At 48.9% G+C, this 23443-nt stretch overlaps 1 protein-coding gene across 1 annotated transcript; it reads left to right on the forward strand.

The window, feature by feature from the left end:
• The first annotated feature begins 360 nt into the window (after window positions 1-360).
• CASP2 (caspase 2) lies at window positions 361-18941 on the forward strand. The gene is made up of 11 exons (XM_043463929.1): window positions 361-540; window positions 3693-3843; window positions 4141-4308; window positions 4470-4551; window positions 5183-5277; window positions 5562-5738; window positions 11948-12076; window positions 12227-12317; window positions 16110-16259; window positions 16417-16526; window positions 16652-18941. Exons 1-11 carry the CDS (start codon window positions 467-469, stop codon window positions 16781-16783), a joined length of 1359 nt encoding a protein of 452 aa, XP_043319864.1. The 5' UTR covers window positions 361-466; the 3' UTR covers window positions 16784-18941.
• The last annotated feature ends 4502 nt before the right edge of the window (window positions 18942-23443 follow it).

The following is a 23443-nucleotide window of genomic DNA, read 5'->3' on the forward strand; positions in this document are numbered from 1 at the left end:
CTCTTTGCGCGGGGAATCCGTCTAGCGACTTCCAGTGCTTTCCTTGTCTTCCCTACCCGGTCCCAACAGTTCAATAAGTTGAAAAGTCCGGCCACACCCATCTCCACAGAGTTCTCTCAATTCGCGGGTGAGGAGAGGTGGGCGGTGCCGGGGAGGGAGCTGTGATTTCCGCGGGAACCGTCGACCAATCGGATGGCGACGTAGGGCGGGGCAGCCCCTCGCTTCCCTTTCCGCCTAGAGCGCTCGCTCGCCCCATTGGTCAGCGCGCCCACCGTACGGGTTCTGCGCCTGCGCGCGCTGCGGCGGCCGCTCCGGCGGGGGCGACCCCGCGTAGGGGGCGGAGCTAGGAGAGGCACTGCGCAGGCGCGTTGCGCGCCGGCGCACGGGGGAGGGATGCTGAGGACCCGGAGGCTCGCGGTGTGTTTGGGCTGTCGGGGGTGCGCGCACAGCCCGGGAAAAGCGGGAAATGGCGGCGCCGAGCGCGGGCTCCCGGTCCGCCCTCCAGCCAAAGGAGCAGATGGCTGCTGATAGGGGGCGCAGGTGAGTGGGGAGAGTCCGGGGGTCCTTAGTGGGTCCGAGGGGAGGAACGCAGGTTTCTGGCGTGTGGTCCTGACGCCTCCTCACCTCGGAGACCCTGGAAGCAGCTGTATCCGCGCTTCCAGCCTAAGAAGCAGTGACCGAGGGGAGCGCAGGAGGGCGAATCTCTTCTGGGCCTTGTCCCTCTCGTGCACAGACTCGCCAGCCTCCATTACTTCCAACGCACGGGGCTCTGAACCAGGGGATCTCTTTTCAGTCCCGCCAAATCTCGGCTTCTTTTAAAAGATTCTTTCTCTTTTCTGTTTCGTGGCTCTCTTTTTAGGAACTAAACTGCTCTCTTAAAGACCTGTGCGACCTGCAGACGTCTGCCTGGTGTGCATTTGTTTTAGGTCGAATAGATCATGATCTGTATTGCATTGGGTGTAATGATCAGATTTTCAAAGCATTCCACAGAGGTGTTGGGATTTGAGTACTTTGAGACAAGGAGGTACCCGAGGCTCCGAGTGGGCCTCGGTCTCTGCCCTAGGTAAATCCTTTCATGGCAGACCCAGAAGATTAACTGAGGGCTTTGGAACCAGACCTGCAGGACACAGACTCAGGACTTTTAATACTCGCCTTTGCGTCCTTTTTCTGCACTGCCTCCTCCCTTTCCAGATGTGTCTTAAAGTTCTAAGTGATTGCGGTTACTTCTGAAAAGTCCGTGTTTGAAACTGCCCAAGATATGGAATACTGGAAGGAGCAGGTGTGTGGAGAATGGATGGTGCTTCAAATTAAACCCTAATGAGTTACTGATTGAAAATTTAAGTCCAGAACTTGGAGTTAAGAACTGAGTGTCGAATAGCGAATTGTGTGAATGAGATGGAATGGGAAGAGACTTTGAGAGGGATTGTCAACGTTTAAGGGCAGACCAAAGGTCCTGTGAAGGAAAACGGACCTAGTAGGGAGAGAGGGGAACTGGGGAGAATGGTGTCATGGAAACCAAGGGAGGATAAAGTTTCAAGGAGAAAATACTACTGAACTAAGAGAAAAAAGTTGAGTAAACTGCCCACCATTGGTATGTATCCTGAGGAAATATCCAGTATCCAGCTGAGATGTTATCTTGCGACTGACCTATTAACACATATTTTTATCAGAGTTCATGCGTGTTTGCTTTGGTGTGTGTTCCAAGGTGATTCTTTTAAAAAAGAAAAAAAAGTGTATTTATTTATTTACTTATGGCCGTGCTGAGTCTTCGTTGCTGCATTTGGGGCTTTCTCTTGTCGAGGAGCACAGGCTGTAGGGCTTCAGTAGTTGTGGCTTCAGTAGTTGAGGCTTCAGTAGTTGTGGCTCCTGGGCTCTGAAGCACAGGCTCAGTAGGCGTGGCACACGGGCTTAGTTGCTCTGCTTCACGTGGGATCTTCCTGGACCAGAAATCAAACCGTGTTTCCTGCATTGGCAGGTGCCAAGATGATTCTTAATGACGTTTCTGATTTCTCTATAGTTTATATTGTTGTAGCAGGTTTTCAATGAATCTATGGGATAATAGGAGTATTACAATAGAACAGAAACAAGAAGTTAAAGCAGAGTTTCAAACATCACTGTCCCAAACCCCCAAATCAATGAAAGTTGGCTACCTGTAATCCTGGGCCCTGGAGAAGGAAATGGCAGCCCACCCCAGTATTCTTGCCTGGGAAATCCCATGGACAGAGGAACCCAGCAGCTACAGTCGATGGGGTCACAAGAGAGTTGGACACAGCTTAATGACTAAACAACACAACTCTGGGGGTGTTTAAATGGCTGGTTCCTCTGCCTTTGGATTTCTGGTGCCTCAGAAGCTCTTCCAAAGCTGCTTTTCCCTCCTCCAATCTAGAATTAAGCCATTGACATTCTACAAATGTGTGGTATTTCACTGATTCTGAGATATATGTTCCCCTCACCCTCTACCCCCACACAAGCACATTTTAACATCTTTGAAATCAGGATGCATTTTAAAATAGATTTTTACATTACAAACTGAAGCTGTTACCGTCTTCCTTTCTTACTGCCATCAGATCCTCACTGTTGTTATGTATTTGGAAACTAACTGAGCAGGCTGGCAAGTCCGGGATTTAAATATACTAAGGCATATAGATGGTATATATCGGAAATAGGATTCTTTTAGTTCATCAACAGAAGCTGATCTTTTTCCAAATGCATGGCAAAACGAAGGAGTTCTTGAAGGCATCCCTCATAAACTAAATTACCAAAATAATTTAGCCTTTACAGGCGCTAACCCTGTAAGTGATTTCAAGTTACGTTGATTGTTTCCATCATTGCATTTATCTGCTGTCACTTACTGTCAGACTTTCTACTTAATCCGGTTCTTATAGGATTCTGGTCGTTTCTGGTGTCATTTTGTCACAGGAGCTAACAGTTTTAAAAAACCATAGTTTTAGTAGGTATAAGTGGGCTGCCCAGGTGGCGCTAGTGGTAAAGAACCTGCCTGCCAGTGCAGGAGATGTTAAGAGACACGGGTTCAATCCCTGGGTCAGGAAGATCCCCTGGAGGAGGGCTTGACAACCCACTGCAGTATTCTTGCCTGGAGACTCCCATGGACAGAGGACCCTGGCGGGCTTACAGTCCTTAGGGTCACAAAGAGTCGGACACGAGTGAAGCAAATAAGCAGAGCACATAGCACAATACAGGCTTGAGAAGAGGGTGTGTGTGTGTGTGTGTGTGTGTGTGTGATTTATTTTATATTAAGTTGTCCGTTGAGTTTTTGCCATTGTGTTAAATTATTTGTCACAGAGGATTATTTTCAGTCACTGTCAGCAACTTAGATAAGTAATGGGAAATGTTTTCTGAAGTACTCCTTAATTAAAATTGGTCTGTCAGAGGAATATTCCTTATTGTGAATATGTACTTGTGTGTGTGTGATTTTTGTCACGAAAGATACTTATTCTAATCAGAACACAGATGATCTCAGCTGAACATCCTCGGATTGTATATCATTTGCTTATAATCAGTGTGTTACTGCCTAATAACAATACTTCTGTGATTTTAAGCAGATTCAGTAAAGTATGTCTTAGTTATGGGAAGTCCTGTTCTTTATGTTTTTCCTGCCGACACCTCTTGCACCCCACTTCTCTGTGCCAGATCTTGTATTGACGGCTTTTCTGTCCGCCTTTTATCTGCAGGATGTTGAGAGGGTGTGGCATGCATCCTGACCATCAGGAAGCTCTCAAAAAGAACCGCGTGGTGCTGGCCAAAGAGCTGCTGCTGAGCGAACTGTTGGAACACCTCCTGGAGAGGGACATTATCACCTTGGAAATGAGAGAGCACATTCAGGTATCTGGAGGCAAACGAGGAAAGCCAAGGAAATACATTGGTGGTCGGAGTAAGAACAGAGCACAATACAGTGGGGGAAAGATGTCGTGCTTCACTAAGGCAGTGAAAATGCATTTCTGCCCTTAAGCATTTGACAGAGAAGACAGAATCCACGAGTGACGGGAAGGAGTTCACACATCCGTTTCTTTCTGTGAAAAGGAGTCCTTGAGACGGATGATGATGTTAGTGCGAAGCTCGCCTGGAGAAATAGGATTCCAGCTGGGTGAGTAAAGGTGACGTCGTGTTTTATTCTCGTAGGCCAAGACGGGCAGTTTCGGCCAGAACGTGGAACTCCTCAACTTGCTGCCCAAGAGAGGCCCCCAGGCCTTTGATGCCTTCTGTGTGGCCCTGAGGGAGACCAAGCAGAGCCACCTGGAGGAGCTGCTGCTCAGAACCCTGTCCGGTCTTCAGCCTGTAGTCCCGCCGGTATGGAGCCCTAGGCTGTGTGTGTGGAGAAGGGCTAGTCTGGTGGGAAAGGCATCTTTGAGACAGTGGGGATGGGTTGGGGTAGGGGGACTAGGGTTCTGGATTACTTGATCTGGACCAGCTCCCCTGAGCCTGGCTTGGTGGGTCCTGCTTTCTTACAGTTGAGCTGCGACTATGACCTGAGTCTCCCTTTCCCGGCGTGTGAGTCCTGTGCCCGCCGCAAGCAGCTCCGCCTGTCTCCAGGTGAGAATTGATGATGTAAAATAGCACATCTCTGCCCACACCCCCACCCCCACCCCAACCAGTCCCCCCTTGCAGATTGACTTCCATTTCCTTGACTGGTGTCTGACTTTGCCTAGTGTGATAGCTATTTTTGTTCATAATTGGCAGTTTACTCAGTGCATTTGTTAGGCACCAGCAGACAGTTTAGGTGGGGGGGGGGGGTGGTGTAGGTTGCACCTGTTTTCCTTCCATCACAGATGATTTTTTTTTAATGGTGATTGGCCCTTGGAGTAACTGATGCAGGTAGGAGATTCCTGCACGTGATTGGTCTGTCTCTTTATAGAGCTGAGTTACTTTGAAGTGAGGAAAGACTACACTGTGGGCCTCTAGCCTGCTGACTGACTAGCCTAGTGATTAGAATAAGACATTTATCAGATACCCCATTCAGTCATTCAGTGGGTTGAGCACCTACTACTATAGGCAGGCTAAGTGCAGAGGATCTCTTGATGAGCAAAAGCAAACAGGCTGTCTGTTTCCATAGTGCTTAACAAACCAGGGGAGTGAGCAAGACCAAAGGGAACCTGAAGTTATATGAAAATACTAAGAATGTCAGGTAGACTATAAGCTAGTTTTTCGGCTCTATGCGCCACAGATGCGGTGGAACACTCCCTAGACCACGGAGATGGTCCTCCCTGCCTCCAGGTGAAGCCCTGCACGCCTGAGTTTTATCAGACACACCACCAGCTGGTGAGTCTTGGGAAATGGGAAGAGGAAAGGCACTGGGAAATGAGATACCCTTCCTGGGCGTCTGAACGTAGCAAGCTTGTGGGTACATCATTTCCTTCTCATCTTGTGAGTCCCCAAAGCGTTGCCCATTGACTGTCTTCTGTGGGCACTTCTATATTTTGACCTGGTGGGGCTACGAAGAAGAATGTGACGTCTTAGTTTTCTTGAAATGTCTCCTTCTGGGAGAGGGGGGCATAGTTGCTGTCCTCACGAAGCTGACGGTCTCGTCGGGTGCCCCTCCCCAGGCCTACAGGTTGCAGTCTCGGCCCCGCGGCCTGGCACTGGTGCTTAGCAACGTTCACTTCACTGGAGAGAAAGACCTGGAATTCCGCTCGGGAGGGGATGTGGACCACAGCACTCTCGTCACTCTCTTCAAGCTCTTGGGCTACAAAGTTCACGTTCTTCTTGACCAGACCGCACAGGTAGGTACCTGAGGCGCAGGGCATGCTGACGTGCACATCAGGGAACTGGTGACACGTGGGGGCCAGACACGTCCGTGCTCCTATGCCAGACGGGCTGAGTTATTCTCTCTGCCTACTTTTTGCTTGTTGTATTCTGTCTCCCACCTTGCAGTCTAGTTTTTAAAAAAGGAAAGAGGGACTTCGCTGGTGGCCCAGTGGTAAAGAGTCCGCCTCCCAGTGCAGGAGACATGAGTCCAATCCCTCATCTGGGAGGATCCCACGTATCTCAGCAACTAAGCCCACGCGCCACAATTTCAGATCCTGAGCTCTAGAGCCCGGGAGCCACAACCACTGAGCCCGAGGGCCCTGGACCCTGTGCTTCACATCAAGAGGGTAGCCCCCTGCTCTCCTAAATTAGAGAAAGGCCCTCCGAGGAAGACCCAGCACAGCCAAAATACATACATAAATTTTTAAAAGGAGAGAGAGAAAGATCTGGGCCCAGCCGGCTGCTGCAGTGTTGACCTCTCGGGTGGGTGTGCTCCCTGAGTAAGAATGGTCCAGGGTCGGGTCCTCCCACACTAAACTTGTTTCCCAGGCACTCAGGAGTTGAGGAGACAGTGATATGCACCCAGCCAGCCTAGAAAAGGTACATACAATAAGTCACGACTACACAGGACAGTAAATGGCAACCCACTCCAGTATTCTTGCCTGGGGAATCCTGTGGACAGAGGAACCTGGTGGGCTGCTGTCCATAGGGTCGCATAGAGTCAGACACGACTGAAGCGACTTAGCATGCGTGCATGCATTGGAGAAGGAAACGGCAACCCACTCAGTGTTCTTGCCTGGAGAATCCCAGAGACGGAGGAGCCTGGTGGGCTGCTGTCTGTGAGGTCACACAGACACGACTGAAGCGACTTAGCAGCAGCAGCAGCAGCAGCACACGGGACCGTGACTTCTTGATTGCTGCTGCTGCTTAGGATTGCAGCTATTGTTCTCACGATGCCGTTGGCAGATAAAAGTTTGCTAGAATTGTGCTTGTAAAATTTGTTGCCGTGTCATGAACTAACATGACCTGTTATTATAAGTTGTGTGACCACAAGACAGATCTTCGGGTAGATAACTTCTGAACTAGATCCCTGCAGGAGGTCATCAGCATTTTTGTGATCAGTTAGTCTCCGTTAGCCTCAATTATTGGCTGTACCACTGACTTTTTTACCTTTAGGGAGTTCTGTTTTGAAACTGAAAATAGTCCATTGGTAGATCGATACTAATTCTTTCATTTGATTCCAGGAAAACAGTACTCTCCTAAACCTGCCTTTGGGAATGTCCATGGTAAAATTAAGGTTTCTAGGAGATTCTCTTTGATCTGTTGGGGGGGGGGGGGTGTCCCGGTCTGTCTTCAGCATTGTCTGTGGATTTCATTTCTGTTTCTCAGTTGTCTTACTTGTATGAGATAGATTATGTATTTGCTAAACTTCAGGTGAGGCCGGTTTCAACCTGGATGTTGTCCTTTACACGCTGTTGCCAACTTCTCAGTGGTAGCGGCTCCTGCAAAGGAGTAAACTCACCCTTGCTTCAAAGCCATGGCTAGAACAGGTTCTTTGATCATCAGATACTTTCCTGAGAGTCTGCTGGGCTTGGACTAAGGGTGGGGCAACAGTAATTCTTTCAGAGGGAATCCTATTAGAAGGTCATTTAACAAAATGAATGCTATTTACATTTCTTTAAGGGTTTTGGTCTAATCATTCCTTTTCCTAGGAATTTACTGTCTTTGTTTTCCAAATTTTATGCAGTTGATAAAGGGTTTATGTGCCTGATAGTTAAAAGATACATGCCTAATCACCAAGTCAGCTGTGGGCTCCTGCTTCTTGTTGACATTCAGTAGCTGTGATGGGCCTATGAGCCCACCTCACAGATCTCATTCCCTGATGCAGATTCAAGGACCTTTTGTATTCTGATTCTCTGATTACATTGTTCCATAACCTGAATTGCAGCAGAGTTCAATTTTGAGCCCCTTATAATGGGAAACTATGTGAGATGCCATAGCTTCCCTGATAGCTCAATAGGTGAAGAATCCACCTGCAATGTAGGACCTCGGTTCGATTCCTGGGTCGGGAAGATCCCCTGGAGCCTTAAGGGATAGGCTACCCACTCCAGTATTCTTGGGCTTCCCTTGTGGCTTAGCTGGTAAAGAATCCGCCTGCAATGCAGGAGACCTGGGTTTGATCCCTGGGTTGGAAAGATCCCCTGGAGAAGGAAAAGGCTACTCACTCCAGTATTCTGGCCTGGAGAGTTCCATGGAATGTATAGCCCATGGGGTCCAAAGAGTTGGACACAACTGAGTGACTTTCACTTTCAATTTCGAGACCCTGTGTGAGCTCTCAGAAATTTTTTAAAATGTGAACCTTGGATTCAAAAAAAAAAGAAGCAGCACGTCCCCTAATGTTCCTAAGACCGCAAAAGATTAGAGACAGTGTCTTCTGTAGTAGTGAAGAGGAAGAAGCCATCCCCTGGGTAGACGTGGTCAGGAGGGTAAATGGAGGGTGTGAGACTTCAGCTGTCCTTGAAGGGTGGAAGCTGCTGAGGAGAGAGGAGGAGTGAAGGGGTCTTGCACAGCGGGGCACAGCACGCAGGTTAGAGCTGTGTGTGGTGTTCGGGACCTTGTGGTGAACCAAGTGTCTGTGGCCCAGGAATGCCAAAAATGAGGCTGGAGATCAAGGGGCCAGAATGCCCAGGGCCTTGAATGTCTTCCCAAAGGAATTGGACTTCCTTGGGTTGACACTCCAGCATTATTAGTAGGTTTTGAATAGAAAGGTGATGCATTCACAGTGATGATTCAGGAAGATTAATATGATACCATTGTAAAGAATGAGGTAGCAGGCTTCCCTGGCAGTCCAGTGGTTAAGACTTATTGTTTCCAATGCATGGAGTGCAGATTCAGACCCTGGCTGGGGAACTGAGACCCCCACATGCCGTGGGGTGTGGCCAAAGAAAAAAAGAGTTAAGTCAGAGACCAGTGGCAGGGAATGCAGTTTGGAGTTAATATATTAACTCCAACTCATCTCAGTATGAGATGGCAGGGGTTCTGAACAGGATAGTGGACCAAAAGGAAAAGAACACATGTGAAAAATAGTATAATGGCATGATTGTATTGTCAGCGCTTTGTGACTGAATCACTACATATGGAAGAAGAAGGAAAACGTAAGGAATTGAGAGCCTCAGAGGAAGTCAGGACCAAAGATGTGAATTTGGGAACAACTTGTATAGGAAAAAGGCTTTTAAGTAATGAGAGCCTATGATCTTTGAGAAAGAGCAAAAGGGCTAGGACTGAACCTTGAGAGTATTGCCCTCCATGTATCTGGCCCTCAGCAGCTCTGGAAATGCAGAACAGCAGGACGAGGCAAAGTCAATTTCTGACAGTGGCCAGGCAAGCTTGCAGTCATGGTTGAAACCAGATGATGGCAGTAGGTGTGACCATTTGGTGCAATGGGCATTTGCACAGGAATACTTTCTTCCTGATGAATGTCCTCAGCAGGCCAGAGACAGAACCAGGAAAATTTAGATCCTCTTTTCCTCCCCCTATTATTCCTTTTTTGCTTTAGAGATAGTATGACTTAAAAATCTGAGATGGTGTGATCTTGAAGAATTGTCTTATGCTGACGGTGCTGGTGAGCACGCTGGTGTCTTCCCTGCCCATGGAGGTGTTTGGTGCTTCTGTTCTTCATCAGAGTTTGTTCTTGTTGCTTCCACCTCATGAGGTTACTAGTTCTAGAATTACAGTTTATTGTGTGTTAGGCAATGAGATACCCTTTAAAGTGGCAGATTTCTTTTCACCAGGTATTGGTTTATAGCTTGCATTTGGTCACAGATGGTTTTGAGAGTATAGCGACGAGCTATGGGTCATCTCTGGAAAATGCAGCTACCCATAGGATTTTGTGTGTAGTTTCAGGGAGTTCACAGGTTATTCCCTTCTTCTGTGTCCCCCAGCCAAAAACACATGCAAGTGTGAAGAGCCCTGCTATTTATAGAAGCACTGTAATTTTATCAAAAATAGATCTCAAGATCCTATTTTAAGCTATGCTGCTTTCAGAAAAATTCCCCCAAATGACTAACCCCCATTTATACAGTGGTTTAGTCTTATTAAATTCAGTTACAAAGCCTGTCTATTCTTACTGTGGATTTTGTTGTCTTCTGTTTACTGATGTAATAACCTCAGTTAAGTTCTAAATGCTTCTGAGTGCCAAACCTATACTTTTATTCCCTTGGAGCAAAATTAGCTTCCACTGTTAACGTGTTAAATTCTGTTATATCAACTCCAGAGGAGCAGTCATAAGTTATATGTATTCTCTGGAGATTATATATTATTGAATGAATTTTGGATCTCTTTTATTACCTTAAGATCTCCGGAATTATGGTTGGGTTCTGTTTGCTCAGAAAGTATACATGCCCTTTAAACACAGCCAGTTTCTCCATTTTCAGTGAAACTGCAGACTTTCGAGTCTTTTATGAAATCTCAGTTATCTGCAAACAGAAATGTTCCAAACAGCAGATAAGTTCTCACATGTTAGCACATCAGACTCACACGGAGGCCTTGTGGAGGCTCAGCTTGCCAGGGGCCAGGCTGCGTTTCCTGCGGCTTCCGGGGTGAAGCTGATGCTGCTCTCTGAGGGGTCACACTTGGAGGGCCACTGCAGTCTGTTAATACAAGTAGAGGCTGTGTTGGTGCTGTTAGACACACGTGTACTGAGACTGCTCTGCTTTATAGTGCATTCTTCATTATATTTTGGTCATATTCATAGCAAAATGAACTCATTTTCTCCCTGCTCATCTCAGAGACAATCTAGACATTTTGAGTTGTAGAGAGAGATGTAATTTTAACAGTTTGTATCACATTGGTTTAATTATGCTTTTAGATGTATTATAACTTTCTGTTGGATGGAGCAAATGCTTAAGGTAGTGTTACGCATATATGGCAGTCTAGTGCAAGGTCAAGAAGATTCTTAACCTGGACTACAGCGTTTCTTTGGAAAAATAATATTGCTACCCTTCATTAGATATGGCACAGTATGAAGGCAGATCTTTGCAGTATGTGCCAGGCGTAGCGATAAGTCCTTTCTATGCAATGTCTCAGGGCTTCCCGGGTGGCTCAGTGGTAAAGAACTCACCTGCCAATGCAGGAGATGTGGGTTCAGTCCCTAGGTTGGGAAGATCCCCTGGAGAAGGAAATGGCCAACCCATTCTAGTATTCTTGCCTGAGAAATCCCATGGACAGAGGAGCCTGGCGGGTTACAGTCTTTGGGATCACAAAAGACAACAGCAACAATGCAGTATCTCATTTAATCTATACAAACTTGGAGAAAGTGTAATTGTCTTCTTACAAAGTGAATATTAGAGCCTGTTCTAATACATGAACCCAGGGGTTAAACCTAGGTCTCTCTGATCCACTGGCTCATGTAGATAGTCATGACCCTGTCCAGTATTCTCTGTAGAGTGTGTTCTTTTGTGAGCAGAAGCATTTTTGTACAGACGTCATCATTGTCTCTGGGAACTTCAGTTCTGAGACAGAAAACAGCACAGAAGTACTGCTGTTCTCTCCTGTCATGATCCTGTGAGCCCGTGATCACAGAGCAGTTCTTATGGCTGTTACTTTCTGATAAGCGCGTTACTTACTCGTTCCCAGTTTACCTGGCGGTTCCCTTTGTGCCATTAATATACAGGAGCACATGCACTGAACAAAGAGCTGGTTGATGCTTGGAGAGTGGGTAAAGTTAACTAGCGCCTGCATGATTAGCTTCATTAATAACTTGGCTTCACTCCAGGAGTTCTTCACATATCTCAGTGAGTCTGTGAATCATAACATTATATTCAGTATTTTGTCTAAGTAAGTGTTAGTTGCTCAATTGTGCCCGACTCCTTGCAACCCCATGGACTGCAGCCCATGAGGCTCCTCCTGTGTCCATGAGATTTTCCAGGTGAGGATACTGGAGTGGGTTGCCATTTCCTTCTCCAGCGGATGTTCCCAACCCAGGGATTAAACCCAGGTCTCCTGCACTGCAGGCAGATTCTTTACCGACTGAGCTAAAGTCATGTGGTTTTCTGGTGCTTACTTGGCTTCCGACTTGGTAGAGAACATGTTTGATTTCCTTATAGCTTAGGGCTCCAAACACCAAAAGGAAGCTTGTATCTGTGCTGACTCTAGTGAGCAACCCTGAAAGGCATCTTTCTCCTAGGAAATGCAAGAGAAGCTGCAGAATTTTGCCCAGCTCCCGGCTCACCGAGTCACTGACTCCTGCATAGTGGCGCTCCTCTCCCACGGCGTGGAGGGCGGCGTCTACGGCGTGGACGGCAAACTGCTCCAGGTGCGTGCTGGTCTGTGGCCGCGGCTGCTGAGGTTGGGCCGCGCCACCTCGCGCTGCCTGTGTCTCCAGGGATGGCCGCTATTATGTGTATAGGACTCAGGGCTCCCACTGACCACCAACCCCCCCTTCTCCCTTATTTCTCTCCGGCAGCTACAAGAGGTTTTTCGGCTCTTTGACAATGCCAACTGCCCAAGCCTACAGAACAAACCGAAAATGTTCTTCATCCAGGCCTGCCGTGGAGGTGAGTGCCCCGGCGGACTGGCACCTGGGTGTGGCTCCCGGGCAGCCTCCCACCAGCTCTCACTTTCCTGTTTGCTCCTCTCAGGTGCTAGCGGATCCCCTGGGCACCTCCTTCTGTTCACTGCTGCCACCGCCTCTCTTGCTCTGTAAGTGTCTCCCGACGCATGGGGTGTGCTGGGACCCGGGCCGCCCCTGGCTCTCAGGTCGTCAGCTCTCTGCGCGCCGCCACGGCCGCCCCCAGGACGCTCTCGGCCAGTATCTTCGCTTTGTTTGCTGAGAATGCTTCCTTTTCTCCTGTGCTTATTAACCCCGGTGCACTTTTCTCATCCCTCTTTCCAGTTCAGGGTCTGCCAGCTGCCTCTGCTTCCTCACGCTCTCACTTGATCCTCTTTCTCTTTTTCCTTCTCCACCTCTCCTCCCCCTTTCTGCTTTTTCCTCCTCCTCCTCTTCTCCCCCACTCCCCATTCTCGCCTCCTCTCCTCTCCGGGTCCCTCCTGTGTCCCGCAGGAGAGCAGCATGGAAGCCCCACATCAGCCTTCGGCTCCTACTCTTCCACAAGCTCCTCCCATCCCTCTTGCATGCACTCTCTTTTCACCCCTTGAAAAGCCAGGACTCCCTGATTACGCTCAGAAGACATGCAGATGTGCTTCTCATCTCAGAGGAAAAGAGTCATGATTGAAAGCTCTAAACGTGGAGTCAGATTCTGGCTCTGCTACTGACTGGTTATAGAGGAGTTACTCCATGTCCTTTTACCTTAGTTTCCTCAGTATAAAATGTAGGTAATCACACGTCCTAAGGTCATGTTGTTGTGATGTTAAGTGAAGTGGTTCATATGAAAGTGGTTCTTCTTAGTAGCTGACTCATGGTAAATCCACAGAATACCAGCTCTGACTGTTATAACATGGTTTGTGCCCTTAAGGGACTTACAGTTTGATTTAAAGGTCCCTTTGTCCAAAGATTCAAATAACATATTTTTTACATGGGTATAGCAGAGAATCCTGGAGAAGGAAATGGCAGCCCACTCCAGTATTCTTGCCTGGAGAATCCCATGGACAGAGGAGCCTGGTGGGCTACAGTCCGTGCAGTCCCGAAGAGGCAGACACAACTGAGCAACTAACACATAGCAGAGAGTGGGGCTTGCCTGGTGGCTCAGTGGTAAAGAATCCACCTGCAGTGCAGGAGCCACAGGAGACACGAGTTCAATCCCTGGGTCGGGAAGATCCCCTGGAGAAGGGCAGAGCAACCCACTCCAATATTCTTGCCTGGAAAATCCCATGGACAGAGGAGCCTGGTGGGTAAAATCCCATGGACAGAGGAGCCTGGTGGGTACAGACCACAGGATCGCAAAGAGTCAGACACAACTGAAGTGACTTAGCACATACGCATAGCAGAGAACAGCAGTGGAATAGCAGACAGAGCCTTTCAGGGAGTGAGGAGGAGTGCAGTGTGACAAGCACACAAAGATTAAAAGGACACCCCCTTCCCCTGTCCCAAAGCGGGCTGAGCCAGAAGTATGCCTGGTTCTCCATCTGCGTCAGGCACGTGTAGTGAGACGTGGCTGACCACGTGAGACAGATCCTAGTGATCATAAACCTGCAGTCACAGCTGAGATTTGGGGCTTTGACAGATAATAATACAGAGGTACTGGGAGTGCAAGTAAGAAACAATTGGATAATTTTTTTTTTTTTTCAGGATGATTACAGGGAGCAGTGCTGAGAAAAAGAGGATGTGAGCAGGAACTTCCTTTTTTTATGTCCCTGCTATATCCCCAGGCCCAGGGCACTGCCTGGCACATAGTAGCACGTCATAAATATTGGCTGAGTAGATGGAAATTCAGTTCAGTTCAGTCGCTTAGTCGTGTCCGACTCTTTGTGACCCCGTGGACTGCAGCACGCCAGGCCTCCCTGTCCATCACTAACTCCTGGAGTTTACTCAAACTCAAGTCCATCAAGTTGGTGATGCCATCCAACCATCTCATGCTCTGTCGTCCCCTTCTCCTCCTGCCCTCAATCTTTCCCAGCATCAGGGTCTTTTCAAATAAGTCAGTTCTTCACATCAGGTGGCCAGAGTATTGGAGTTTCAGCTTCAGCATCAGTCCTTCCAATGAATATTCAGGACTGATCTCCTTTAGGATGGGCTGGTTGGATCTCCTTGCAGTCCAAGGGACTCTCAAGAGTCTTCTCCAACACCACAGTTCAAAAGCATCAATTTTTCAGTGTTCAACTTTCTTTATAGTCCAGCTCTCACATCCATACATGACCACTGGAAAAACCATAGCCTTCACTAGACGGATCTTTGTTGGCAAAGTAATGTCTGCTTTTTAATATGCTGTCTAGGATGGAAATTAGCCTGCCTAAAAAGTGGAGCAATAATACAGAAAACAGATACAGGGATATTGTGAGAAAAGAACCATTTGTTGATCAATAGACAAAGGCAGGACAGGAGTCTCCTTTCTCTTGAGGGACACATGCAGCTTGGCTTGTTTCCTGTAGGAGGCATCACTGGCAAAGTGAAGTAAACATTTTCATGATCATTTTCTCCTGTGTTCAGAGATTATATACAAATACTAGATCTGGGTAGGGAAAGATAGTGCCCTCCTGGGCTAAGCTGAATCTTTTCTCTAAAATCAAATCCTCCAAGGGATGACCAGTAGGCCAGCTGTTCCTTTAAAAGTCTGAGCTCACCTGTCTTCTGCTCTACTTAGTTAACATAACTGATGCCTCTAAAAAGGACCCTGCCCTGGTTGACTGGCTCCTAAACTGGAGTGTTAGCTCCATGAGGACGGGGACTTTCTCTTCACTGTATCCCTTGGGCTTAAAAACAGCGCCTGGAGCAGTAAATTTTTGTTGGATCAGTGAATCTTGGTCATTTTCTGCACAGACCTTCAAGCTTCGCTCCTCTTTAAGGCTCTCTTGGGTGTTACATGGAGCAGGAGATGTAAAGAAGAGAAAGCTTACATACTCTATTACCTTTGGCCTGACAAGCTATATGTCCTCCTGCCTTTTTCCTACCACTCCCAAACAATAGCGTCAGAGAAAGAACATGTCCGGGGGTGGATAAGGCCTCGGTCAGAAGGTTGGGCATGTGCTCAGGGTATGTTGAGGATCTGCTGCTGATAATTGAATAATAGTGTTCTTTTTACATTGTTTTAGAGAAAACAGTTGATTATCCCAATTGTAAGTTTCTCTTAAATTTTGCATGCCAGCTACAATTTGACTTATGAAATTAATAAATAGTAAGTGACTTAAAAATATCAAAAACATCCTGGAAACAGCTGATCATGCTTAGTTTTAGAATTTATCAAAAACATAAAAATTATGGTTGTGGTTTTCATACAGCATACTTGTAGTAAGTATATTTTTGGTTTATTAACTTGTTTTTCTTTTTTATGTGGTAAAACTGTATCAGTATTTTATCATGTATTGCAATAAGCAGCACTTTGACTTCCAGGTACACTGATAATTGGACAAGTGAATCGTGGATGCAGATGGCTTTTCGTTCTGTTTACAAGGGGTGTTTGATTGAGCACTTTCCCTGTCTTACACAGAGTGGACAAAGCTCAGACCGCAGATGCGTGCATGTGCGTGATCGGTGCACGGTGGCAGAGGAGCGGGAGTAGTGGTGTTTGTTTTTCTTTTTTTTAAAATTCATCAGCCATAGGTTGGAGACAACAGCTGGAAATGGCTCTTCCCCCATCCCGGTTGCAGGGAGCTTGGGCTTGCCTGTGACAGGCCCGAGAGAGGTGGGAGGAAATAACATCTTTCTCTGTCCATTCTTGTCTGCCTTTGTACAGATGAAACGGATCGGGGGGTCGACCAGCAAGACGGGAAGAACCACAGCCGATCCCCCGATTGCGAGGAGAGGGATGCCAGTGGAGAGGAGCTGCTGAAGACGCGGCTGCCCACCCGCTCGGACATGATCTGTGGCTACGCCTGCCTCAGAGGTATTGTGTGTCCCGAGGAGTGGTCCCAAAGGTGGCAGCCTCTTAGACACAGGCTCTGTCACGCAGGGCTCTGACCGGGGAGGGTGCGGGGGAGGTCCGTCCGCTGGGGAGGGTGCCCGTGGCCCTCAGTCGGCGCCCACTGCTGCTCTGGTTGCAGGGACCGCTGCCATGCGCAACACCAAGCGAGGCTCCTGGTACGTGGAGGCCCTCACGCAGGTGTTCTCCGAGAGGGCTTGTGACATGCACGTGGCCGACATGCTGGTGAAGGTGAGTGTTCCACCCTGCTTCTCCCTCGCGCTGGTCTTCACAGTCTTCCTCACCCTTCCTCTTGTGCTGGGATCCTGAAAACACCCGATTCTCAGACCCCGGCCGCTGGGTTTCTGCCTTGGCAGGTGAATGCACTCATCAAGGAGCGAGAAGGCTACGCCCCGGGCACGGAGTTCCACCGCTGCAAGGAGATGTCCGAGTACTGTAGCACCCTGTGCCGCCACCTCTATCTCTTCCCTGGCCACCCCCCCACGTGATGCCAACCCCCAGCCTCCCGCATCCCACCCCGTCACCGGGCCACGTGGAGGCCGCTGGGCCTCAGGAGGCGAGGTAGAGCCTTTCTCTCCAGGATGCGTGGCTTCATTGCCTCCCCTCAGGGATCGGGACTCCCCCAGGCTCCTTCCTCAGGCCCGCCGTCTCCGCCGGTGACCTCGGACCGCCAGCTTCTCCCACGTGCAGCTCTCCTGTAGAGCCGGCTCTGGCTGGGCTTGTTGTCAAGAGTGTGTGGCCTGCGCTGCGGGACCTGGCGAGCGGCACTGCACACACTGTCTTGACGGGGAGAGGGCGTGTGGCTCTCCTCGATGTTTGTGTTCAGCTCCTGCCCCCAGCGCTCTTGGAGGAAGCACTCTGGTAATCACTTTTGTTCCAGGAGCTGAGATGTCCCAGAGGTCACACCTCCCATCTCTTCTTTCATGTCCCAGCCCCATTTGTCCCAAAGTGGGAGTTTGAAAGGTGTTCCAGTTCAACACAGACAGTTTTCATTTGGTTTTAAAAGGCCAAGCACCCTCTGCTACTGTAGGTGGGCCCAGACCTGTGCGTTTGTCCCCTTCGGTTCCGGAAGGTCTCCCCCGGGAAGGACCGTCTTCTCAGCTCCGCTCTTGGCTCCTTGGGGCTCGGGAATACAGCCTTTCAGCGGAGGTCGGAATTCGGCTGCCTTTTGTCTGTTACCTTGTTGATCTTTGCCCATGGAAGCTTCCAAGACCTTCCACGGGTGGTGGGTGCTCTGAGCTTTGTACCTGAAGTGAGCCTTGCGGGGAGTGTCAGCGGAGGAGATAAGGGTGCTGTGCTTGCTCATGCTTGGCAGTCTGCCACTTTATCCTCGCTTTTCTTCCCGTGAAGTGCCCCTCCTAGAAAAGCTTCCTGGCTGTTATCTCTCAGCTTCCTGTTTCTCCCCTGTTTACCTTTGTCTGATTCTGTTTACTGCAGCCCCCAAATCGTCTAAAATACAGCTTAATTGGATCGTTTGGCTGCTCGAAGATGTAATATAGTCCTTTGTTCCGGCTTTCTGCTTCCGTGTTAAATCCCCTCTGGATTTTATGTGTTCTATTTCCCCTTCCCATTGTGACTGTCCATTTCAGGGAGGTCAGTGCTCTATATATGTTACTTATTTACCCAAGAAGCCACCTTTATATGCACTTACATGAAGCCTTCTATTCTTAAAGGCCTTCTTTTTTGCCGTATGACAATCTAATCTCTGTATGACAGATTTTGATTTTGGTTTTTAAGTATAAATCTGATCCTCTTACTCCCCTGCTTGGAACCCTTTTGTTTCCTGTCACACCTCAAATCAAATCCAGACTCCTTCCCTTGGCCTGCAAGGGCCTCATAAGTGCTGATTTCCCTGTAAGCGACAGCTCAGTGGTGTCCTGCCTTTCTCAAACATTCTGAGGTCCTTCCTGGGCTGGACCGTCAGACAGGCTTCCTGGGTCTGCTGAGCCCCACCCCTCGCCACTCTTGGCCCTGGTGGCTTCTTGATCCTTCAAGTCAGAGCTCAAATGCCGACCTTCCGTGGAGGGCTTCCCAAGCCATTCTGTCTCTTAAAAATCGAGTGTTGTTTTTAACTTTATTTCTGTGTTCTGTTTAATCCTCTCATTACACTTATCACACTGTATAATCACTCATCACATGCGTGCGTGCTTCACGTGTTTGTTCGCATCTCCCCTTTAAACTCCATGAGGGCGGAAACCTTGTCTCTCTCGTTCACTAATACACACCCAGTGCCTGGCACATCATAGGTCTCCAGTGTTTGCTGAAGAAAGGAAGCAACCCTAGCTGGAATCCTACTCTTTGACGAAATTTCCCTTTTGGCAAAATACCCAGTTTAGTGTTTGTACTCCACATCCTCCCATGTGTTGGTTTCATCCACTGGTATTGGTAGCTCCCGAGGACGGAAGTCGCAGGCAGGGCGACTTCTCTGTGTCTCCCGCGGCGCCGGGCGCAGTGCCCAGCCTCTGGTAGTTCAGGTGCTCAGTCAACACTCGCTCTGTGAGCCGGGGGCTCGGAGACTTGTTGCCAAGTCCTGCCCTTGGCTCAGCATCATCTGGAAGTACTTAGGTGATAGAACCTTTCCAGTTCCCACTGCCAGGATTTTGTATTGCCATCTGGTGCCAAATAAATGCTCATATTTATTACCGGTGTGTGCCTGATGTCTAGGTAAATCCGTGCTGAGAAGCCCACTTATTTCCTCGGCTCCTTACAGCGTTCCCCGCCGCTTCACAGGGCACCCCCAGAGTGGGATACGTCTTGTTTGGCTGCAGGGCCTTTTAATACCGCCAGGTCCACACTGCGGACGGCCCACCGCCATCATCGTGGCCACAGGCAGCTGCCCCAGACACAGCTACCGGCACTGGGGCTCCTCGTGGTCCCAAGAGGTGGAAGAGTCAAGGAGCGTTGGTCCTGGATTATTTAGATGATGAGATGGAGGCTGGAGAAACAGATTGAGTTGAAATAGGAAGAGATGCCAAGGCTCGTAGAATTCCCTATCTCGCGTGGTCCAGTCTGGATTTAAGGTTTGCCAGACTGGGTGTAGGTGGTAAGAGAATTCTTTGGGAGTGGACTGTGTAACCTGGGGAATTCTCAGGTGCAATATGTCTACACCTGGAGAGGCAGGTGTACACGTGTAGGTGGGCTGCAGAGGGTTAGAGACGGGAAGGAAAGCTGATGAGGACCCTGGGGGAGGGAAGCTTGTCTGTGAACCTAGAGGAGGAAGAGCGAAAAGGGATGAAGTTGAGCTGAAGCATCACCGGGTGGAAGGAGAGGAACTGGCTGAAGAACACTGGGGGCCAAGGCCGTAGGAGCAGGCTGGCCCCGGGTGCCTCTGGAGGGAGGGCCCCGGAGCAGTGAGTGGGAGGACAGCCTGTGGGAGGTGGGTGTGCTCAGGGCTCAGAGCAGCATCTGCTGAGCTGGACTCCCTGTCCTCCCCGCCCCGCCCTTGGGTAAGGGCGTCAGGTTGAATTTCACAGCTCCGGGTCCTCTGCCAGGGGATTCTCTTCTAAAATTATCCCCCTCCTGGAGCTGGGGGTGGTTCTTCGCTGCCCTCCCCCATCCCATCTCTGGTGATAGGGAAGAGATGGAGCAAGTGGGGTATTCCGGCAGAAGGGGAAAGTGGTCTGAGGCGAAGCTGTTAATAACAGCTCCAGCTGCCTGAGTGCTCAGCGCGCCTCCCAGGCCCTGTGCTTGCAGCTTTACACCATCCTCCCACAAGCCAGGAGGGCGTCATCGCCCCACTTCTTCAGAAGAGGAAAATGAGGCTCAGAAACTTCAATTTATACAGGAAAAGATGTAGCTTTAAGGACATAGACTCCAGAATTAAATAGACTTTGAATACTGGCTTGTCCTTTTAAGGTATCAGAGACCTTGGCTAAGGTACCTAACCTCGCCCTTCTTTAAACGCGGGTAAATCGTTGCTGCCTTAAAAGGAGGAAGGATGCTACCCTGTGAGGATGAAGCAGGAGGATGCGTGGTGGATCACTTGGGGTTAACGCCTTACAGATGCGGTTAGCCATCTCTGAGCGTGAACTTCAGTTTAACGACACAAGTTAATGTTCGGCGCTCACTTTGGGGCAGACACTGACTTTTAACGTCCATTCTTTTCTCTCCATAACCCTCAAATTAACTGACTTTCTAAGGAAACAGAGGCCAGGATGGGTAACAATCTGTCAGCTTGAATTCAACAACTGTGCTTCTGTGACTTTTTTTCTTAGCAAAAGGCTTTTTTTTCCCCTCCCTCCTTACTTTTTGGGGCTGTAGATTTTCCCCACTGAGTTGTGAGAAGGAGCCTGAGACCAAAAGAAAGACTATTCCATCTTAGCCCTTGTTGGGCAGAGACCAGGGAAAAAAGTGTACCATGTTCAAAAATCCAGAAGAGGGAGAAAGAGCCCTGTCCAATGTTAGGAAGGCGTCATATGCAGAGGAGGGAAGGGACCAGGCCTTTTTGAAAGATCTGGAAGGCAAGGTTCAGTAGGCATAGAGGAGAAATGACTGCCAGTGACAACAACTACAAAGAGGTGTGTTCAAGTTACAGTTGCCTGGGGGAAATTTCAGAAAGTTGGTGGTCATGGGTCCCATGCTAGGCTTGATGTGGAGCGGGCAAGTCATGACTAAAAGCCCCTTAAGAATAATATCACAGTGTATTGTCCAACAGTTGGAGAGCCCAGACTTCAAGAGGTGGGAATCTGAAAACAAGGGTGTCACCCAGGGAGAAAGTTCCTGCTTAATACAGGAATCCCAAGAAGTGGGCTCATTCATGACCTTCTATACCCCAACACACTCCCACACACCTGTGTCCCGGATAGTCATTTCAGCAACCTTCCTTCAAATAGCAATTCCATAAGCCTATAGGTTTATAGGTTTTAACCTTGGACCTCAAGAAAATCTATTAAAGCCCCCAAAGAATACATATCTTACTCAGTATATATATCATAGGTAAATGCATGGTTGTGAATTTGTTTCCAAATTTAGGAGCTTTTCAAAGGACTCCCCAGAGACACATCACTGGCCTTCCAGATAAAATCACTGAACCCATGGGGTGTTGGGGTGGGTTGAGCACAGTTTATATTTTATTTTCTTGTTCTCTTGCAGGATGATAACCCAGATTTTAATCTTTGAGCTAAGATTCAAGATCCTTACTCTCAAATCCTTACCCTTCAGAGCTAGCAGCTGGAGAGCTCCTTGACCCTCCTGATTTCAGAGTCTGGTTTTTAGAATTGCAGCTGGTGTTTCCAGGTGGCTTGGTGGCCTGGGAGGGTTTTCTTAATGGCCATGATCTTGCCTTCAAATTTTGGGATCCACAACCAGGACCTGATTTTCTCAGGAACACTGGAGAAATAACAATTGTGTTAGATATTTGTTTCTTGGGATTATCAAGTTCCTGCAGAAACTGACTACTTTCAGGGGAGCCATCTCCACAAAGGGGTGGAAATCTTTTCTGTTTCTGAGATTCCCCCCCCCCCCCAACAAGAAAGTAATTTCACTTTAGCAATCTATTTTCTTTTTTCTTGGCGATCTATTTTCCTAATTAAAGTTTTTCTTTGAGGACTGTCCTAATGGTCCAGTGATTGAGAATCGCCTTGCAATGCTGGGGATGTGGGTTCGATCCCTGGTCGCGGAACTAAGATTCCACATGCCACAGGGCCATCAAGCCCATTCACCACAACTAGAGAAGCTGTGTGCCACAACAGAAGATCCTGCATGTCGCAATCAAGATCCCACATGCTGCAACCAACACCCGACAATGCCAAATAAATAGACAAATATTAAAAAAAAAAAAAAGCTCAATAGAAAGTGTTTCTTTCATCTCACACCAACCCATTAGATCTCTTTTATTTTCTGCCTGGGGAGAAGGGAGATGTTACAGAACGTCCAGGGCCTCAAATCACACATTTGTCATCTTTGTGGGTAGATTACAGGTCTTCAGATTTATGTTAGAAAAGGTGCTCTTAATAGTATTCATCTTCCCACCTGCTTTGGACAGTCCCATTTAGCCTGGAACAAATTTCAGTTGTAGACCAGATGTTCGGTGTCCCTACCCTGCAGTCCCTGGGGCAGAACTCGCTTGGTGATGGATCCCAAACCATACACTGGGTCATGTTTATAGCTTTCCTTCACTAGTGACTAGTTCACAAGGGAAGGACTGTACTAGGAAAATTGGTCTTAAAAAAAAAAAAAAAAGCATAATGCCAGATAGAGTAGTTTGGCCTTGGCCAAAAATTATTTATTGACCCGAAAAGGGAAGAATAGCAGGGTACTTCCCTGTCATCTCTTATGTCTGCCGGGCTCATCATGAGAAACGCCCACTCCCGTCTCTCCTCGGGCTCCCTGTTCCCTTGCCCCACTTCCCCTTCTCCCCGTTATCTCACCTGCCCTGACAGCCCTCCCAGGGATGCTCCGAGCTCTAAATGGAAGCTCAGTCCCTCCCTGAACACCCAGGCCGCTGGTGTGGCTGTCATGGATCAACCCGGGAAGTGGGAGAAATGCCAGAACCCAAGGCTATTACCCCTGTGCCCCACGCCCAGCAGTGATAAAGGTGGGGTCAAGGGTATGACCTCAAAGCATCACTAGCGGCCTCTGGCAGACAAGAAAAAGCAGAGCTGGAGGAGAAAGCTGAACATTGGTTGGGTTTGGAGAGCTGGTCCGACAGATGAGGACTAAACCTGGGGGGGACCCAGAGCTGCGGACAAGCCCGCAGGGGAGGACGGCAGAGAGGCGCCGCTTACTCGCCCAGGTGAGCCGCTCCCCAGTGTTTCCAGACCCTAGAATCACTCCACCCAGCTCCCAACCGCTGCCTCCCCACGGGAGGATGGACTGATGGAAGAAAAGCGGTGGGCTGCTTAGAGGGTGCAGACTCGGGGAGCACACAGGTCCGAGAGCGCGCAGAGCAGTCTTCCACCCTGATCTGGACGGTATTTATAGCCAGACCAGTGGCCTGGAACTGGAATCCTCTTCATGACTCAGGAGGGGGACGGTGCCTGTCATGCTGGGGGAGTTCCCTGTGGGGCTGCCCCCCAGGTTCTTGTCCCCACTCCTCCCCCACACGGCTCTCACACCTGCTTCGACCCCAAGCAGATCAGATGTGGCAGTGGGGGGGGTCATGTGACGGAGAGATGGCTATAAATAGCTGGGGGTGGGCACGCTGCCCC

This window comes from Cervus canadensis, chromosome 3 (assembly GCF_019320065.1).
Source record: "Cervus canadensis isolate Bull #8, Minnesota chromosome 3, ASM1932006v1, whole genome shotgun sequence".
Classification (NCBI taxonomy): domain Eukaryota; kingdom Metazoa; phylum Chordata; class Mammalia; order Artiodactyla; family Cervidae; genus Cervus; species Cervus canadensis.